The sequence below is a fragment of the Scyliorhinus torazame genome, chromosome 3 (assembly GCF_047496885.1).
Source record: "Scyliorhinus torazame isolate Kashiwa2021f chromosome 3, sScyTor2.1, whole genome shotgun sequence".
Taxonomy (NCBI): Eukaryota; Metazoa; Chordata; class Chondrichthyes; order Carcharhiniformes; family Scyliorhinidae; genus Scyliorhinus; species Scyliorhinus torazame.
The window spans coordinates 195862131-195883220 of record NC_092709.1 but is presented as its reverse complement, the minus strand read 5'-3'; the positions used below and the strand labels follow the sequence as shown (position 1 = coordinate 195883220).

General features: G+C 51.3%; 1 protein-coding gene across 1 annotated transcript in view; it reads left to right on the top strand.

Moving 5' to 3' along the window:
* The first annotated feature begins 9694 nt into the window (after positions 1–9694).
* Positions 9695–21090, top strand: part of gabrg1 (gamma-aminobutyric acid type A receptor subunit gamma1) — a 229530-nt gene continuing 218134 nt past the window's right edge. The window contains exon 1 of the mRNA XM_072496690.1: positions 9695–9851. Within this exon, the coding sequence (XP_072352791.1) occupies positions 9745–9851 (107 nt within the window). The 5' untranslated portion in view covers positions 9695–9744. The remainder of the gene's footprint in view (positions 9852–21090) is intronic.

Genomic DNA, 21090 nt, shown 5'->3' with positions numbered 1-21090 from the left:
GGATTGCCAAATCTGTGCAGAGTGCAAGCCGCACTTCTATCGGCCGGACAAGGCTCACCTGGTGAAGGCCTCCCGCCCTTTTGAATGCCTCAGCATGGACTTCAAAGGGCCACTCCCCTCCACTGACCGTAATGTGTACTTTCTCAACGTTGTTGATGAGTACTCCCGCTTCCCGTTTGCAATCGCTTGTCCTGATATGTCCTCTGCCACTGTCATCAGGGCGCTGCGCAGCATTTTCTCCCTGTTTGGTTTCCCCGCCTATATACAGAGCGATCAGGGCTCCTATTTTATGAGTGAGGAGCTGCGTCAGTACCTGCTCAGTAAGGGCGTCGCCTCGAGCAGGACTACCAGCTACAACCCCCGGGGGAACGGGCAGGTGGAGAGGGAGAATGCTACGGTCTGGAAGGCCGTCCTTCTGGCCCTACAGTCTAGATGTCTTCCAGTATCCCACTGGCAAGAGGTCCTCCCTGACGCGCTCCACTCCATCCAGGGGCTGGTTTAGCACATTGGGCTAAATCGCTGGCTTTTAAAGCAGACCAAGCCAGGCCAGCAGCATGGTTCGATTCCCGTACCAGCCTCCCCGAACAGGCGCCGGAATGTGGCGACTAGGGGCTTTTCACAGTAACTTCATTGAAGCCTACTTGGTGACAATAAGCAAATTTCATTTCATTTTCATTTCATTTCATCCGGTCACTTCTGTGTACTGCCACAAACGAGACCCCTCACAACTGTCTATTCCGGGTACCCCCGTGCCCATTATCACCGCGCCCCTCCCAGCCACCTCCCCACCCACCTCCCCACCTACACCTTCACCATCATCTCCCGCAGGGACCTTTAGCCCTGCCTCTGCGTCGTCGCCCTATCCGGGACCCTGTTGTGCGGGCGATGTGCTCCCGGAGCAGAAGGTCTTGACACCAGTGTCCACACCGCAGCCGGAGCTGAGGCGGTCGCAGCGATAAAATTCCTCCTCCTGTGAGACTGAACGTGTAAGTCCCTTTCACCTCTGCCGGACTGTTTTTTAATAGGGGGTGAATGTGGTGAGCCACGTATGGCTGCGTAAGGCTGTTGTATATCTGTTCACTATTGTTCTACTGTTCTATTAGTATCGTTAGCTCCACTGCTGTATATACTTATTGTTATTGCTGTTCTGTTATTGGTTGTTGCTGTTGTACTGTTGGAATGTTATTATTGGTGCTGCTGTTGGCTCCGCCTGTGGCTCCGCCCAGCTGTGGAGGTATAAAGCCTGTTGATCTGGGGCAGTCCTGCAGTGTGGGAGGAGCTACAAGTCAGCACATAATTAGTTTATTAAAGCATCGATTCTCTGCTTCTCAGCGTCTCGTCTGAATTAATGTATATCACATAACCATAGATTATTAATGGTACCCTGCCCCCTTATCGGGGGAGCTTGTATTCTGCAAGATCCATGGGGTAGTTAATCATCGCTACCCCTTAAGACCCATGGAGGTGACTTCTGGTTGCGGCTATGCCTAGGTAGGTCGCAAGTTCGGCAGCTCCCGCCGGGAACGGACTTTTGGGCTCTCTAGAGGGGCCCCAACGGCAATTGTTCGAAGGCTTCCAGTGTGGGAAGGTGACAGCAAGGTCCCCCCGACATTATATGGATTGGACCAGGAGTGGAGCGGTGAAAAAAGTGATCTTGGAGCAGCGAAAGGTGCGAGGGAGGAAAAACAAGATGGCGGCAGGTGGAGACCAAGCAGCATGGGCGCAGTGGTCGCAGGAGCAGCAGGGGTTTCTTAAACACTGCTTTGAGGAGCTGAAAACCAAAATGCTGGCGCCAATCAAGGCGGCGATTGAGAAGCTAGTGGAGACCCAGAAGGCCCAAGGGGCGGCAATCCGGGAGGTGCGGCAAAAAGCCTTGGAGAACGAGATCTTGGGCCTGGCGGTGAAGGTGGAGGCGCACGAGGCGCTGCACAAAAGGTGGGTGGAAAGATTTGAGGACCTGGAGAATAGGTCAAGGAGGAAGAATCTTCGGATTCTGGGTCTCCCTGAAGGAGTGGAGGGGCCCGATGCTGGTGCATATGTGAGCACGATGCTCAATTCGCTGATGGGCGCGGGAGCCTTCCCGAGGCCCCTGGAGTTAGATGGGGCTCACCGGGTCCTAGCGAGGAGACCCAAGGCCAACGAGCCGCCAAGGGCTGTCGTGGTGAGGTTTCACCACTTTATGGACAGAGAGTGTGTCCTGAGATGGGCCAAGAAAGAGCGGAGCAACAAGTGGGAGAACACGGAGATTCAAATCTACCAGGATTGGAGTGCAGAGGTGGCTAAGAAGAGAGCTGGTTTCAATCGGGCCAAGGCGGTGCTCCATCGGAAGGGGGTGAAGTTCGGGATGCTGCAGCCAGCGCGATTGTGGGTCACGTTCCAGGATTGGCACCACTATTTCGAAATGCCTGATGAGGCATGGAGCTTTGTACGGACTGAAAAGTTGGACTCAAATTGAGGGTTTGTTGTGAGGGGATGTTTACTGTGTATATGGTGTTTATTACGTTTCGGGAATGTTCCTTTGGTTTGGGTGCTGGATGGGGATGGGTGAAGGGATCTGATGGGGAGACTGTGGGAGAGTGTGGGGGAGTGTTTGAGGGTCAGACCCCCACGAAGGAAGAGGGCGAGTGGAGGCCCGGGGATGGGGAATTGGAGTAAGGCTGCAAAAGCTGCGCCAGAGGGGGCGGGGCCGGCTCAGGAAAGGGCGGGCTTTTTCCCGCGCTAGGGAATGACGGGGGTGGGGGCTGGGGGGGGGGATGGGCGGTGCTGGAGAGGAGCGCACACTGACTGCTAGGGGGGATTCTCACACGGGGGGGGGTCGATGTAATGGCGGGAGAGGCCGGGGTCAGCAGGAGTCAGCTGACTTACGGGGCTGTTATGGGGGGAGCAAAAGGGCTAGTTGTGGATCTAGCGGGGGGAGAGGGGGGTGTAGGGTTGCTGCTGCATTGGCCAAAGGGGAGCTGGACGTAGGAGAGGTGGTCGGGGCGGGTGTCCGCTGCCTGGGGGACTGGTGGGTGTGGGAGGCGCGGGCACGTGGCTGGCCTAGAAAAGGAGATGGCTAGTCGGCAGGGGGGGGTGTGAGCAGCTGATAACTTGGAACGCGAGGGGCCTGAACGGGCCGGTCAAGAGGGCTCGGGTGTTCGCGCACTTAAAGGGACTGAAGGCAGACGTGGTTATGCTCCAGGAGACACATTTGAAGGTGGCAGATCAGGTTAGGCTGAGAAAGGGATGGGTAGGACAGGTATTCCATTCAGGGATGGATGCGAAGAACAGTGGGGTTGCAATACTGGTGGGGAAGCGGGTGTCACTTGAGGCAATGAATATTGTAGTGGATAATGGACGTCGATATGTGATGGTGAGCGGTAGGTTGCAGGGGGCGCGGGTGGTACTGGTGAACGTATATGCCCTGAACTGGGATGAGGCCGGATTTATGAAGCGCATGCTGGGTCGGATTCCGGACCTGGAGGTAGGAAGCTTGATAATGGGGGGGGGATTTCAACACGGTGCTGGACCCAGCACTGGATCGCTCTAGGTCCAAGACGGGGAAGAGGCCGGCTGTGGCCAAGGTGCTTAGAGGGTTTATGGACCAGATGGGGGGAGTGGATCCATGGAGGTTTGTCAGGCCTTTGGCCAGGGAATTTTCATTCTTTTCCCACGTCCATAGAGCCTACTCCCGGATAGATTTTTTTATTTTGAGTAGGGCGCTAATCCCGAAAGTGCTCGGCCATAGCCATCTCGGACCACGCCCCGCACTGGGTGGAGCTGAAGTTAGGAGAGGAGAGGGATCAGCGCCCATTGTGGCGTCTTGATGTGGGATTACTGGCGGATGAGGAGGTGTGTGGAAGGGTACGGGGGTGCATTGAAAGATATTTGGAGGCCAATGACAATGGGGAGGTGCAGGTGGGGGTAGTCTGGGAGGCGTTGAAGGCGGCGGTCAGGGGAGAGTTAATCCCCATCAGGGCCCACAGGGAGAAGAGAGAGGGCAGGGAGAGGGAGAGGTTGGTGGGGGAGATTTTAAGGATGGACAGGAGGTATGCAGATGCCCCCGAGGAGGGGCTACTCAGGGAGCGGCGGAACCTCCAGACATAGTTGGACCTGTTGACCACAGGGAAAGCAGAGGCACAGTGGAGGAAAGCGCAGGGGGCGACGTATGAGTATGGGGAGAAGGCGAGCCGGGATGCTCGCACACCAGCTTCATAAGAGGTAGGCAGCGAGGGAGATAGGTGGAGTTAAGGACAGCGGGGGGAATACGGTGCAGAGTGTGGTGAGAATAAACAAGATATTTAGGGACTTCTATGGGGATCTGTACAGATCTGAGCCCCCAGCGGGGGAAGAGGGGATGCGACGATTCCTGAATCAGCTGAGCTCCCCGAGGGTGGAGGAGCAGGAGGTGGCTGGTTTAGGAGCGCCAATTGGGCTGGAGGGGCTGGTTAAAGGATTGGGGAGCGTGCAGGCGGGGAAGGCCCCGGGGCCAGATGGGTTCCCGATCGAGTTTTACAAGAAATACTTGGACCTGCTAGGCCCGTTGCTAGTGAGGACTTTCAATAAGGCAAGGGAGGGGGGGACCTTGCTCCCGACAATGTCCGGGGCGCTGATCTCTCAGATCCTGAAGCAGGACAAGGACCCACTGCAGTGTGGGTCGTATAGACCGATCTCGCTCCTCAATGTGGATGCTAAGTTGCTGGCAAAAGTGCTGGCTACAAGAATTGAGGACTGTGTCCCCGGGGTGATACATGAGGACCAGACGGGATTTGTAAAGGGCAGGCAGCTAAACACTAATGTGCGGAGGCTCCTCAATGTGATTATGATGCCATCGTGGAGGGAGAAGCGGAGGTAGTGGCAGATATAGACGCGGAGAAGGCCTTCGACCGGGTGGAGTGGGAGTATCTTTGGGAAGTGCTGCGGAGGTTTGGGTTTGGAGAGGGGTTCATCAGCTGGGTCAGGTTGCTATATAGAGCCCCGGTGGCGAGTGTGGCTACGAATCGGCAGAGGTCAGAGTACTTTCAGCTGTACCGAGGGACGAGGGACGAGGCAGGGGTGCCCCCTTTCCACCTTGTTGTTTGCATTAGCAATTGAGCCTATGGCCATGGCACTAAGGGAGTCCAGGAAATGGAGGGGACTAGTCCGAGGGGGAGAGGAACATCGTGTGTAGCTGTATGCGGATGACCTGTTGCTGTATGTGGCAGATCCAGTGGAGGGGGTGGTGGAGGTCATGCGGATCCTAAGGGAGTTTGGGGACTTCTCGGGGTATAAGCTCAACGTAGGGAAAAGTGAGCTCTTTGTGGTGCATTCAGGGGACCAGGGGAAGGGGATAGGCGACCTACCGTTGAAGAGGGCGGAAAGGAGCTTTCGTTACTTAGGGATCCAAGTGGCTGGGAGTTGGGTGGCCCGGCACAAGCTCAATTTGACGCTGTTGGTGGAGCAGATGGAGGAGGATTTCAAAAGATGGGATGTGCTGCCACTCTCGCTAGCGGGCAGGGTACAGTCGGTTAAAATGACGGTCCTCCCGAGGTTTCTCTTTGTGTTCCAGTGCCTTCCCATTATGATCCCCAAGACCTTTTTCAAACAGGTAGGTAGGAGCATCAGGGGTTTTGTGTGGGCAAATAAGACCCCGAGGGTAAAGAGGGTGTTTCTGGAGCGTAGTAGGGACAGGGAGCGCTGCCAAATTTGTGCGGCTATTATTGGGCTGCCAACGTGGCTATGATCTGTAAGTGGGTAATGGAGGGCGAGGGGGCGGCGTGGAAGAGTTTAGAGATGACGTCCTGTGTAGGCATGAGCTTGAGGGCGCTGGCGACGGCACCGCTGCCGCTCTCGCCGACAGGGTACACCACGAGTCCGGTGTGGCGGCGACTTTGAAGATCTGGGGGCAGTGGAGACGACACAGGGGTGAGGTGGGAACCTCGGTTTGGTCCCCGATTCAGGAGAACCATTAGTTTGTCCCGGGAAGGATGGATGGGGGTTTCGGAGCTGGCATCGGGCAGGGATTAGAAGAATGGGGGACCTGTTTATAGATGGGACGTTTGCGAGCCTAGGGGCGCTGGAGGAGAAGTTTGGGTTACCCCCGGGAAATGCTTTCAGGTATATGCAGGTGAGGGCATTTGTGAGGCGGCAGGTGAGGGAATTCCCGCTGCTCCCAGCACAGGGGATTCAGGACAGGGTGATTTTGGGTGTATGGGTTGGGGAAGGCAAGGTCTCGGCGATCTACCAGGAGCTGAAAGAAAAGGAGGAGGCCTCGGTAGAGGAGTTAAAGGGCAAGTGGGAGGAGGAGGAGCTTGGGGAGGAGATAGATGAGGGTCTGTGGGCTGATGCCGTGAGTAGGGTTAATTTTTCCTCCTCTTGCGCCAGGCTCAGCCTAATACAATTCAAGGTTACTCGCAGAGCGCATATGACAGGGGCAAGGTTCTTTGGCATGGAGGACAGATGTGGGAGGTGCTCGGGAAGCCCGGCGAATCCCGTCCACATGTTCTGGTCGTGCCCGGCGCTGGATGGGTTTTGGAGGGGTTTCGTGAGGACTATGTCCAAGGTGGTGACAGTCCAGGTCAAGCCGAGCTGGGGGTTGGCATTATTTGGGGTAACGGACGAGCCGGGAGTGCAGGAGGCGAAAGAGGCCGATATCCTGGCCTTTGCGTCCCTGGTAGCCCGGCGGAGGATCTTGCTATTATGGAAGGACGCTAAGCCCCCCAGTGTGGAAGCCTGGATAAATGACATGGCAGGGTTCATTAAGCTGGAGAGGATAAAGTTTGCCTTACGATGGTCTGTGCAGGGGTTCTTCAGGCGGTGGCAACCGTTCCTTCACTATCTCGCGGAGCGTTAGGAGGAGGTCAGCAGCAGCATCAACCCGGGAGGGGGGGTGTTCTTTCGTGGGGGGGAATTTGGGTGGGTGGGGGGGGCTTCCCTACGGGTTTCTTGGAATGCCATATGGGGGGGGGGGGGGGTACTGTATATGGGGAAACCCAATGTAAAAGTTTTGTATAATTCTTTTTAAAAAATGTTTTAAAAGACCCATGGAGGTTAAAACAATTGGTCTCTGGGGCAGCACAGTGGTGCAGTGGTTAGCACTGCTGCCTCACGGCGCCGAGGTCCCAGGTTCGATCCCGGCTCTGGGTCACTGTCTGCGTGGAGTTTGCACATTCTCCCTGTGTTTATGTGGGATTCGCCCTCACAACCCAAAGATGTGCAGGGTCGGTGGATTGGCCACGCTAAATTGCCTCTTAATTGGAAAAAAAATAATTGGGTACTGTAAATTTTTAAAAAATGAAACAATTGGTCTCTAAATTATTGGGCAAGAGTCTCCGGTTCCCCTGACGCATGTTTCCCAGCGGCGCACTGTTCGCTGATGGCGGGATTCCATCTTCCTGCCACCTGTCAATGGGGTTTCCCATTGAAACTACCCCACACCACCGGGAAACAGGCGCGTGAGGGCATGCTGCTGGTCGGGAAATGTGAATCGCAACGACCAAAGAATTCTGGCTATTGTGTACCTTTTCTTTGTGAGTTATATCACATCATACTCAGACATCGAAGTAAGTTACTCCTGACATAATGGTTCAGCAGTTAATATCACAAAAGGAACAAGATGATCTAGATCATCTCAAATAGTTGAGTGATTCTGCGTGGGTATTTCCATTGTTCTGACCAATGCCGGATTTTTGCAGCTGATGTGGGCAGTGGAAACATGTCTTCTGTAGTCTCTACTCCCACTGTTCTGACCTGTAACCCTATTGACACAAATTCAAATTCTGATAATATCATTTTAGGTGCAATTAACTAAATGTCTCAGGCAAATTCTACCATGTCGGGTGGCAGACTGCACCATCTCAGCGTGGGTGGCAGCAGTTTGGCTGAGGCTGCTGGTAAGTTGTGGAATGGGAGGACAAATACTCTCTGAGAGAAGACAACAGGCTCATGATCCACAGATCCACAACACTCCTCTGTTGAAGGGAAGATTGCTAGGCTGTTGTGATACCTTACAAGCTCTTTAAGCACTGTAATCAACAGTCATGATGACAGCAGTTTGAGCATTCAATGCAACACCCAGACATTGGGTGGTTGCTGCTGGTACTGCAATGAAACAGCAACATTGCCCACAAGACACTGCATCATTGTTGATCCATCCGCATATAAACGCAGTTGACCACTGTCGATTAGAAAGCATGGGCTTCAAGCTGTGTACAAAGCCCTGTGCTAAGTTGATCCTTCATGCTCCTTGCCATTGATCATAGGCATTTTGTTAGATTTGTCAATGTGCTAAAGTTATGCATTGCTATTAGACCCCTTATAGGCTGTTTCATTCAAGTGCTTATCTGAGCTCGCCACAACAGAACCTGTGTGTAACTTTGCCCTCTGGAGAGTTGTTACCTGCACTATTCTTTCCTCCCATGCCTCGTCATGCCTGGTGTCTCACAAATGCAGATCCTGCCTCATATTTCTCTTTTACAACAAATGCAATGTCAATTTCTGATTGGTGACTGCAAGCGTGAAATCAAATGATGGTGCTGAGTCTTTAGCATCGCTCTATTTTTAGTTATGCTCCACTGCCTGCCAAGATTGGAAGTTTGTTGGTATCTAAAGGGGGAAAAGTACAAGAGCAAAGTTTTTGTGAGGGAGGGGGAAGTAAGAGGTGCATTCTTAGACTTGTCAATTTATTAATCAGTAGAGATTGCAGCAGTTCCAGAAGATGGCCCATCGCTACCTATTCAAGAGCAATTGGGGAAGTCCTCCTGACATTGTTTACAATTCTCTTGTTCTCCATCTTCCCTGTTTTTATGTCATTTGCAACATCTGATATTGTAACCCGCAAAGCTCAGTTCACTTTGTTTGTATATAATGAAAAAAGAAAAACACTTGGCATGCTACTGTCGCTAGATCTCTCCACTCAGAAAAAAACATCCATTAATCACAGTACAGGACTTGAATATTATTGAAAAGAGAGATGTTTTGCCAAATCTTTTCATTTTGCACTCATCAGGACAAATACAAGAATACCAAATTTCAAACGATCAGAACAATTTATACTACAGGGGAAAAGGGTGTTATAGGAGGGGAAAATGGTGTTATAGGTTGGCAAATTGACTCTGATTGGTTGAGATGTTGCCATGGAGAAAGAAGCAGGGAATTATATGCTCCCAGGTAATTACAAAAAAGCCCAAGGTTCCTTTTGTTTCCGAGGAATGGGTCCCTATGTGTGAACATATGTCTCTTCTAGCTTTGTTTATGTAACCAACACATGTATGTTGATCAAATATGGCAGGCGACCCCCTGCTCTGGCTGAAGCTTGATTCAATCCTGTTCTGTAACAGATATTTGCTGAAGATCATAGAACGTTGTAGTCAATGCTACTTAAAACATTTTACTCCTTTAAGGGATACAGGCATATTTATATAGTTTTTTAAAAAATGAACAAAGCAATTTGGAGTCATGCTAAATGAAAGCTGAAAGGTAAAAATTACATCTTTAAATTCTTTAGATAACAAGAATTTCAGAAAGCATTTTGCAAGTAATGCACCTTTAACAGAAAGACAACAAACCTTCAGTGCAATTGATTGTGAATCACAACTGAGCTTGGAAGTCCCACCCCACTGTGCTCTGATTTGTAGGAAAACTCATTGCTATAATTTATAGAAGGGCTCTACAACCTCTGTGGTTGCTTTCACTGCCTGTTAGCATTTGTCTGTACAGTTCCGGTTGCAGACTGGTTTGGATTGTTCTACAGCAGCAGAGTCAGGGTTTTTCCACCAATAGTCTGCGATGGGTTCAGAGAAACATTGTTTTTCCACCTTTTTGCTTTATGCACCTTCTTCCTTTTGCTTCAAATTATATCTCTCCATCTTGATGATGTTCGTCTTGCACGCCTGGTAAGTGTCTGGCCAAAGATTGCGCCTGACAAAGGGAGCTTGCCTTTTTTTGCTTAGTACACTGCTTGCACATCAATTCAATCTTATAAATGCATGCAGCAGTTGAAAGCTGTTTCAGTATAATTGCTGTAACATATTCAATATTACATTTATATTTAGCCTCAAAATGTAAATTAATTTAAAACTGCATTAGTTGTGTATTCTGCAATGTTTATATTCAGTTAATTATCAAAATATGGTGTTAAATACTCAGTATGCAATTCATATTAATACAATAACTGTGGGCTGATATCTATTAAATACCCTAATGTATGTTTTAACTTTCACTCACCTGATGGACAAAAAGGACCATTATTTGATAAATTTTGATCTTTATAAATAGATGCTGTGCTGTTTTGTTACTTAATAGTGCATTTTAAATTTAAACAGCAGCATTGAATTGTTTTTTAAATTAGCCTTAAATAATTTAGCAGAATAGCAATTTAGTGGATTTTTTTCCATTGCAGTGTTTCATGCAGGTGTTTAAAGTTTTCTTCACTGGATGGCATATACTTCTTTGGTCACACATGGCATTTGCTTGGCACCAGATTAACATATCTACTTTGTGGTAGATTCAGGGGTGTCTGACTCTTAAATTGCAAGAGTTATAGTTTATAATTTAGTTTGGATAAGAAAAAGTCAAAACAGTTGTGATCTCAAAATATTATGCACTTTGAATCATTTGTCAAGTTACTGTGCATTGTTGGGTTACGTCACGTGCTTCTTCACCTATGTTGAAGTGAGCAACCATCCTGAAAGTTAATTAATTTAAATTAATATCCATTCATATATGCAAAAGTCTTTTTTTTTAATAGCTTACATTCTCTACCCTGAAGACTTTATGCTTCAAGCTCTTTTGCTTTGATCGAATTTTAAACCATCTTCTTATAATAAGAGAAAAATGCCAATTAGTTCATGTCAAGTTTCTCTCACTTGGAGCCAGAAATTTACATTGAGCTACAATTACCCTCTAATGAACCTTAGGAGTTTAAAAAAAAAAATTTTTTATTAAAGGTTTTCATAAAATATCAATAACAAAATGAGAAAGAAAAAAGAACCCAACAGGGTTAAGTACAAAACACAATCTAAAAAATCAACCCCCCAAACCCCTCCCCCCCGTACCTAAATAATAAATTAACATTAACACCCCGACTTAAGACAACAGGTGTGTACACCCCCTCAGACCGTTCCAGTGTAAATAACATAAACAAAAATAAAGTAAACCCCCACCCCCGCCACCCCCCGAGCTGCTGCTGCCATTGACCAATGTCTATCGTTCTGCCAGAAAGTCTAAGAACGGTTGCCACCGCCTAAAGAACCCTTGTACCGGCCCTCTCAAGGCGAATTTAACCCTCTCCAATTTAATGAACCCTGCCATATCGCTGATCCAGGATTCCACGCTTGGGGGCCTCGTATCTTTCCACTGAAGGAGAATCCTTCGCTGGGCTACCAGGGACGCAAAGGCCAGAATTCCGGCCTCTTTCGCCTCCTGCACTCCCGGCTCCTCTGCCACCCCAAATATTGCGAGCACCCAGCCCGGTTTGACCCTGGATCCTACCACCCTCGACACTGTCCTCGCTACGCCCTTCCAAAATTCCTCCAGCGCTGGGCATGTCCAGAACATATGGGTGTGATTTGCTGGGCTCCCTGAGCACCTAACACACCTGTCCTCACCCCCAAAGAACCTGCTCATCCTTGTCCCGGTCATGTGTGCCCTGTGCAGCACCTTAAACTGTATGAGGCTGAGCCTTGCGCATGAAGAGGAAGAGTTCACCCTCCCTAGGGCACCTGCCCACGTCCCCTCTTCGATCTCCTCTCCCAACTCCTCCTCCCACTTACCTTTCAACTCCACCACCGAGGCCTCCTCCTCCTCCTGCATCACCTGGTAAGTTTCCGAGATCTTCCCCACTCCCCCCCCCGAGAGCACCCTGTCCTGTACTGTGTGTGGCAGTAGCCGTGGGAATTCCATCACCTGCCGTCTGGCAAACGCCCTTACCTGTAAGTACCTGAAGGTGTTCCCCGGGGGGGAGCCCGTACTTCTCCTCCAGCTCACCCCAGCTCGCGAACTTCCTGTCCACAAACAGGTCCCCCAACTTTCGTATGCCTGCCCTGTGCCACCCCGAAAACCCTCCACCTGTTCTTCCTGGGACGAACCGGTGGTTCCCCCGTAATGGGGTCCACGCTGAGGCCCTAACTTCCCCCCTATGCCGCCTCCACTGCCCCCAAATTTTGAGGGCCGCCACCACCACCGGGCTCGTGGTATACCTCCTTGGAGGGAGCGGCAGCGGTGCCGTTGCCAGCGCCCCCAGACACGTACCCACACAGGACGCCGTCTCCAGTCTTCCATGCAGCCCCCTCCCCCTCCATCACCCACTTGTGCACCATTGTCACATTGGCAGCCCAGTAGTACCCACAGAGGTTGGGCAGCGCCAGCCCCCCCCTATCTCTACTCCGCTCCAGGAACACCCTTCTCACCCTCGGAGTCCCTCGCGCCCACACAAACCCCATTATACTCCTGTTCACCCGCCTGAAAAAAGCCTTCGGGATAAACACGGGGAGGCACTGGAACAGGAACAAAAACCTTGGGAGCACTGTCATTTTGATTGGCTGCACCCTACCCGCCAGGGACAGCGGCAACGCGTCCCACCTCTTGAACTCCTCCTCCATTTGCTCCACCAGCCTTGTAAAGTTAAGCCTATGCAGGGCCCCCCAGCTCCTGGCCACCTGGACCCCCAAATATCTGAAACTCCTCTCCGCCCTTTTTAGTGGGAGCTCGCCAATCCCCCTCTCCTGGTCCCCTAGCTGAACTACGAACAGCTCGCTCTTCCCCATATTGAGCTTGTACCCCGAAAAGTCCCCGAATTCCCTCAGCATCCTCATTACCTCTGGCATTCCTCCCACCGGGTCCGCCACATACAGCAGCAAGCCGTCCGCATAAAGCGACACCCTATGCTCCTCCCCACCCCGCACCAACCCCCTCCAGTTCCTTGACTCCCTCAGTGCCATAGCCAGGGGTTCAATCGCCAGTGCGAAAAGCAGGGGGGACAGGGGACACCCCTGTCTCGTCCCTCGGTGCAACCGAAAGTACTCGGACCTCCTCCTATTTGTGGCCACACTCGCCATCGGGACCTCATACAACAGCCTAACCCACCTGACAAACCCCTCCCCAAACCTGAACCTCTTCAGCACCTCCCACAGGTACCCCCACTCTACCCTATCGAAGGCTTTCTCAGCGTCCATCGCCACCACTATCTCCGCCTCCCCCTCCCTCGCCGGCATCATGATAACGTTCAAAAGCATCCGCACATTCGCGTTCAACTGTCTCCCCCTTCACAAACCCCGTATGGTCTTCATGGATGATCTGCGGCACACAATCCTCAATCCTCGTGGCTAAGACCTTCGCCAGCACCTTGGCATCTCCATTTAGCAAGGAAATCGGTCTGTAAGACCTACATTGCAGGGGATCCTTGTCCCGCTTCAGGATCAAGATCAGTGCCCGGGACATCGTTGGGGGTAAAGCCCCCCCCTCCCTTGCCTCATTGAAGATCCTAACTAATAGCGGGCCCAACGGGTCCATATATTTTTCATAGAACTCGACCGGGAAACCGTCCGGCCCCGGTGCCTTCCCCGCCTGCATGCTTCCTATCCCTTTGATCAGCTCCTCCAGCCCAATCGGGGCCCCCAGTCCCGCCACCAGTCCCTCTTCCCCCTTTGGAAACCTCAATTGGTCCAGGAAACGGCCCATCCCTCCCTCCTCCCGTGGGGGCTCGGATCGGTACAATTCCTCGTAGAAGTCCCTGAAGACCCCATTGATGCCAACCCCACTCCGCACCACACTCCCTCCCCTGTCCTTAACTCTCTCGATCTCCCTAGCTGCGTCCCGCTTCCGAAGCTGATGCGCCAGCATCCAGCTTGCCTTTTCCCCATACTCGTAGACCGCCCCCTGGGCCTTCCTCCACTGCACCTCCGCCTTCCTGGTGGTCACCAGGTCGAATTCGGCCTGGAGGCTGCGCCTCTTCCTCAACAATCCTTCCTCAGGTTCTTCCGCATACCTCCTGTCTACCCTCACCGTCTCCCCCACCAGCCTCTCCCTCTCCCCACGCTCCCTCCGCTCCTTGTGGGCCCTGATGGAGAACAGCTCTCCCCTCACCACCGCCTTCAGTGCCTCCCATACCATCCCCTCTCGGACCTCCCCGTTGTCGTTGGTCTCCAAGTACCTCTCTATACTTCCTCGGAACCGCTCGCTCACCTCCTCTTCCTCCAATAGCCCCACTTCCAAGCGCCACAGCGGGCGCTGGTCCCTCTCCTCCCCCATCTCCAAGTCCACCCAATGCGGGGCGTGGTCCGAAATGGCTATTGCCGAATACTCGGTATCCTCTACTCTCGCTATCAGCGCCCTACTCAAAATGAAAAAGTCGATTCGAGAATAAGCCTTATGGACATGTGAGAAGAATGAAAATTCCCTAGCCCCCGGCCTTGCAAATCTCCAAGGTCCACCGCTCCCATTTGGTCCATAAATCCCCTCAACACTCTAGCCGCCGCCGGCTTCCTACCCGTCCTAGACATGGAGCGATCCAGTGCAGGATCCAACACCGTGTTAAAGTCTCCCCCCATTATCAGGCCCCCCACTTCCAAGTCTGGGATCCGACCCAACATACGCCGCATAAAACCCGCATCGTCCCAGTTCGGAGCATACACATTGACCAGTACCACCCTCTCTCCCTGCAACTTACTACTTACCATTATGTACCTACCGCCATTATCTGCCACAATGCTCGACGCCTCGAATAACACCTTCTTTCCCACCAAGATCGCCACCCTCGATTTTTGGCATCTAGCCCCGAGTGAAACACCTGACCTACCCACCCTTTCCTCAGTCTTACCTGGTCTGCCACCTTCAGGTGTGTCTCCTGGAGCATAACTACATCTGCCTTGAGCCCCTTCAGGTACGCGAACACGCGGGCCCGCTTAACCGGCCCATTCAGTCCCCTTACATTCCACGTTATCAGCCGGATCAGGGGGCTACCCGCCCCCCCCTCCCCCACCGACTAGCCATGACCCCTCCTCGACCAGCCACGCGCCCGCACCACACACCCGGCCCGTTCCCCACAGCGGCATACCCCCGTCTCGACCCACCCCACTCGCCCCAGCTCCTCCTTGATCTTAGCAGCAGCAACTCGATTCCCCCCCCACCCCCGGCTAGGACCCATCCTAGCTGGTTTACTCCCCCCATTGCACTTCCGCAAGTCAGCTGACTCCTGCTGACCCCGGCCACTCCCGCCTCCCCTTCGACTCCTCCCATTGTGTGGCACACCCTCATCTCCCGCTCCCCATTCACAGGCTCTCCCCCTCCGTTCTAAGCGCGGGAAACAATCCTCGCTTCCCCGCCCCGGTCCCGCCCCCCCCAGTCTTCGGCGTGGGAAAAAATCCCGCGCTCTCCACCTACCAGGCCCCGCCACCAACCAAAACAGTGCCCAACCCGCCCCATCCACCCTCCCCAACCCGAAAGAGAAAAACACAGAGAAAAAGAAACCCAAAACAATGCAAAGGCCCCCCCCCGAACCAAAAATAGGCATAACATATCCACCGCAGTCCCCAATCGCCCATCCCGACCCTCAGTCTGTGTCCAGCTTCTCGGCCTGAACAAAGGCCCACACCTCCTCAGGAGACTCAAAATAATGGTGCCGGTCCTTGTAGGTAACCCACAGTCGCGCCGGCTGCAACATGCCAAACTTCACCCCCTTCCTGTGCAGCACCGCCTTCGCTCGATTGTACCCGGCCCTCCTCTTCGCCACCTCCGCACTCCAGTCCTGATATATCCGAACCTCCGCGTTCTCCCACCTGCTGCTCCTCTCCTTCTTGGCCCACCTGAGCACACACTCCCGATCGACGAACCGATGGAACCGCACCAGCACCGCCCGCGGAGGCTCGTTAGCCTTGGGCCTCCTCGCCAACACTCTATGGGCCCCTTCCAGCTCCAGGGGCCCCTGGAAGGACCCCGGTCCCATCAGCGAGTTTAACATGGTGACCACATAGGCCCCCACGTCCGGCCCCTCCAGCCCCTCCGCGAGGCCCAGAATCCGCAGATTCTTCCGCCTCGGCCGATTCTTCATCTCCTCGAACCGCTCCTGCCATTTCTTGTGGAGCGCCTCGTGCGCCTCCACCTTTACCGCCAGGACTAAGATCTCGTCCTCATTGTCAGAGATCTTTTGTTGAGCCTCCCGGATTGCCACCCCCTGGGCCATCTGTGTCTCCAGCAGCTTATCAATAGAAGCCTTCATTGGCTCTAGCAGGTCCGTTTTAATCTCTCTGAGGCAGCGCTGGATACCCTCCTGTTGCTCCTCCACCCACTGCCTCCACGCTGCCTGGTCTCCGCCCGCCGCCATTTTGTCCTCCTTCCCTCCCTTCTTCTGGTCCACCACCACCTTTTTTGTCACCCCGCTCCTAGTTAAAGCTATATACTGATGGGGAGCTATTATTAACTCCTTCCCACACCGGGAAACGTCGAAAAAGTGCCCTTGGGGGCCCTGAAAAGAGCCCAAAAGTCTCGAGAAGGTATCCTTTTGGCAGTGTTCGCTTCACCAATCTGCCCCAAAATGTCTGTGGAAACTCCTGAAAAAGGTCTAAGAGTCTGTTCCAGACGGGAGCTGCCGAATGCGCGACCTACTCCTCCATGGCCGCCACCGGAAGCCTCGTCCCCGCTTCTTCAGTGGCCTTGGTGAGATCTTTTCACAGTTGTTCCCTCTGCTGTTAGAATTCACTTTTGCTAAAGGCCCTCAGGTCAGTTTGCAGCTTCAAGCTTGCCCTTCCCCCACCTGCATGCTGGAAGAGGCCCTGTTTATCCTGTTGCAGCCAAATCTTTTACTGTTTCTGCCGGGTCTGGTAGCCAAAAGACATAACATTCCTGGGGGACACTGTCAGGGGAATGTTGCAGTCTTCTTGCCACACCGGGAAATGTCAAACAAATGCCGTGGGGGCCCTGTAAAAGAGCCCAAAAGTCCGTTCCAAGCGGGAGCTACCAAATATGCGACCTAGCTCTGCATAGCCGCACCCGGAAGTCTGAACCTTAGGAGTTGACAAGCAGTTGCAATGACCAACATTTACCTATTTAGACCTCTTCACCACAGGAACCATTTGAATGGGGATTTAATACTCACAGCATCCTATTGACTGCAAGCTGAACTTCCATATCTATATCCTTTCCATTGCAAAGACTGCCTATTTTCATTTCCATACTCAATTCCCACCTTACCCCAGCCCATCTAATGTTGACTCTCACCATACTTCATTATTCTAATGCTCTCTTGGCTGACCTCCCAACCTTTACACTCTGTAAACTTCAGTTTATCTAATGTTACATGTATCCCATCCTGCAGCTAGTCCCAATTGCAGCTGAGGTGCATTGACTTTGGGTCTCCCAACACCTGAGATTTTAAAATTCTTACCTGTATTTAACTCCACCCATTACCTCATTCTCCCCATTTCTATCACCTTTTCCACCCCTACTTTGCCTTCAAAGTCACACTCTTCTGACTCTATGCATTTTAATTCCCTTCATTTTAGCATTGGCAGTTGTGCCTTCAGCTGATTCGGCTATTCCCTCCGTTAACACTGCCACCACTGGAGCATCCTTCAAAATACTCCGTAAAACCTGATTCTTCGGCCAAACTGGTTATTCCTTCTAATGTCTCCTTCGTCATCCCAGTTTTCATATTTAGATTACAATTCGGGGAAGCAATTTTTTCAACACTAATTGTAACCCGTTATAAATGGAGAAGCCTGGTTGCCGACAGGTGTCTCCATCTTAGCCGCTAAACAAATAAGTTGTAGACTGCAGGATGGGAAATTCAAGAGGAAACAGGAGCAAAATGAACAGTCTCATATATATACCAGTGACATTGGCAAGAGACATGAGGGCTCATGCCGTATTTGTTTAGGATTGGCAAGTTATCAGCAATATTGTAGTTGTTTATTGGCAGCTCCATTGATTGGTGGGATGGAACTTGCATGTCAGTGATACCATTTTAAGGAGGTGCACTGAATGTGACAGTTATTTCTGAAAAGTGAGGATGATAGATGGAAGAAGTTCTCCCAGCAGCTGCAGGTCTCTTTGATCTGACTTGCAACTCTTATTCTGTGTGATCTTCCAGTCAATATGCCCTTGGTACAGCTAAATAACTCCACATTTTTAAACTTGACTAGCACGGCCAACACTTCCAGAAGTAGGCCTAGAAGTCTATAGGCAGTCTGAAACTATTTGCGAGAGACTTGCCTGAAAGCAGCTGAGGACTTAAAAATGTTTACACTGGTGTAGTCTCAATGCTGACTGTTGCCGCTAAGGATTTATGGAATAGTTGAATAGTGAACAGATACAATGCTCCTAAAGTACAGTTTGGCAGAAGCACCCTTAATGAGCCTCAGGGCTTTTATTTACAAGTAGATTTTAGACTCCTGCTGCTATCAGGAACATTGTCTGCATGACTAAAAGCCTCCAAAGTCAATATGGCATTGGGTGTAATTCTGGTGTAGTTTGGATGGAGCAGATCAGAAAATAATATTCAATGTCAATGGAAAATAGGCAGTTTCTACACTGCAGCAACCAACTCCCCTCCATCCCCTATCACCGCCTCAATGGCTTAATCAAATGCCACAAGTGGTCCATTAGTATGGGTTAATAAATTATGGGCTTCATTCTCTGTTTTTGGGAGTCCCCACACCGTCGTAAAAACTGTGGACTTTCACGCCAGAAAAACTGGCATGAAAGGGCCACATATTCCTAGTCCTGCAGGGGGCTAGCAGGGACCCGGTGTGGACCGAGCAGCTTTTGTTGCAGATACCGCGTATGCGAACGACGGCAGCCTCCAGCGGCTGCACCGTGCTCCATGGCGGACTCAGACCGTGGAGCAGGACCCTAAAAATAGACCCCCCCCCCGATCGGCCGCGTGCCCGACCCTGACCGCCCGCCCGAACATTACCCCGTCGCGTATAAGGCCCCCCCTGCCCTCCGATCGGCCCGCTTCCGACCAGGACGGCCATGGAAGTATCCCGATCGGCAGGACCATATTAGATGCATGTCGTTGGGACTTCGGCCGGTCAGGGGTGCAGAATGATGGAGCATGACTCCAAAAATGTCCTCATATAAGGGGATGTGCTTTTCGGGCTCCGGAGAATTGGGGAACCGACGCCGGTTCTGATTCCATGCGAGGAACTGGATTCTCCGCCCCTGTGCCGGCCACGATTTCGGCGTCGGAGTTTGAAGAATCCAGCCCCCTGTCTCTTACACCTGGCAGTGTCAACCTGGTATCTTGGCAGTGCCTGCCTGCCATCCTGGCAGTGCCACCTGGGTGCCGGCCTTGCATTGCCAAGGTGTCCAGTGGAACTGCCAGGATGCCCAGGTGGCATCAGCAGTGCCATGGAACTACCCTGTCCAAGGGCATGCAGCTGGGGGCTCCCAATACCCTGGGAGATCCCCACAAGTGACGTTCCGTCTGGTCCCATTTGCTCATCTGAGGTCTCCGAGGCTCGATCGGGCCGTGAGGTGATCTGCGTGGGTGCTGGGGAGGGTGCGGGGGTCCGGGAACTCTTCCATAGTGCGTTTGGGCTGGGTGGTGTCCCGATCTCATAGCCATGTGTATCTTGGAACAGCGAGCGCCGGGAACCATGCGGCTAAACACATTTACTATGGGACTTTGTTCCCAATTAGTTGAATTGAGCCCAATTGTTTGAAAGCAACAAAGCACTCTGATGGATCTAAGTCAAAATAATAATGCTTTTAAATTAATGTAGGTGAGATCACTTTGCATGGACGTGTATCCTTATCTGATAGAATATATAATACAAAGTCTTACAACACCAGGTTAAAGTCCAACAGGTTTGTTTCGATGTCACTAGCTTTCGGAGCGCTGCTCCTTCCTCAGGTGAATTCCTCAGCATTCACCTGAGGAAGCAGTTGTGCTCCGAAAGCTAGTGTTTGAAACAAACCTGTTGGCCTTTAACCTGGTGTTGTAAGACTTCGTACTGTGCTCACCCCAGTCCAACGCCAGCATCTCCACATCAGAATATATAATGTAATCGTCTAGAAATTGTGTGGGAGATTCGTCAATGTGAGTCCAACAGACTCTTGGAGAAATTGTATAAATGGCTACAAACCCCTATTTTTGCTGACTGGGGTTGTCGGCAGCTAGAAAAGGAGACCTGGAGAACCTCATGGAATTTCAGGGCCAATGTGCACTTTCGTACTGTCAGATTCTAGGCTTAAGAGAAATCTGTTCTCAGGAATCTATGCAAAGGAATTAGGGCACAGTGCACCGCTAGTGAAATTATTTACTCACACCAGTGGATGACCAACTATGGTAAAAATAGATTTTTATTGAGATTACAGATTTCTTCCCCAGTAGATTTGAAAATTTTGCAGATTTTGACAAAATTATATGATGTGCATCACATTAGATGGCAGCCATGCATATGGGCCACCATCAGATTATTAATAATAAAGTTACATTTGGCACTGAGGGTTTAGTCACAGAAGTCCATTCATTGCCTTTCTTTTTGGGAAACATATGACAAAGAGATAAATGTTAAAATACATTTCAATGTATGCCATCGTTTTTGAGCACATTGTCACCCAAAATATTGACATTATTTCCAATTTGGTATTCAACAAATTGACCTTAACTAATCCAATTGACGAATTTCAAATTCAGTGTGCTGTTAAAGAGTAAATCAAATGAATATCAATACAATATACTTATACAAATTCTTTGACTATGCTAGATATAACACAGCAACGTAACAGTGCTGTTTGTTGTGTAATATTCAGGTGCAATTTGCTCTCTTGGTGCTCTCTATGCATCTGTAATGTACAGTGATCCTCACTATAGTGGGACAGAGCATCTACTTGCATCTATTACCCCTTGGGCCATTTACAAAGCCTGAGGGCACTTCAGACCCAATTGCTGACTGAACTTTGTGCATAAACATTGGGTATCAAACAACAGCACAGCTGCTGGGCTCAGGCCTGCTGCAGAGGAGAGGGAGAAAAATAATACTTTTGAGATATGTTTGCTGAATCTCCACCCTGTCTCTGGGAGCTCTTATGAACATATAAAATGGAAGCAGGAAGAGCTCATTCAACCCCCCGAGCCTGCTCCACCATTCACTAAGATCATGACTGACCTGTTTGTGTTGAGTTCCACATTCC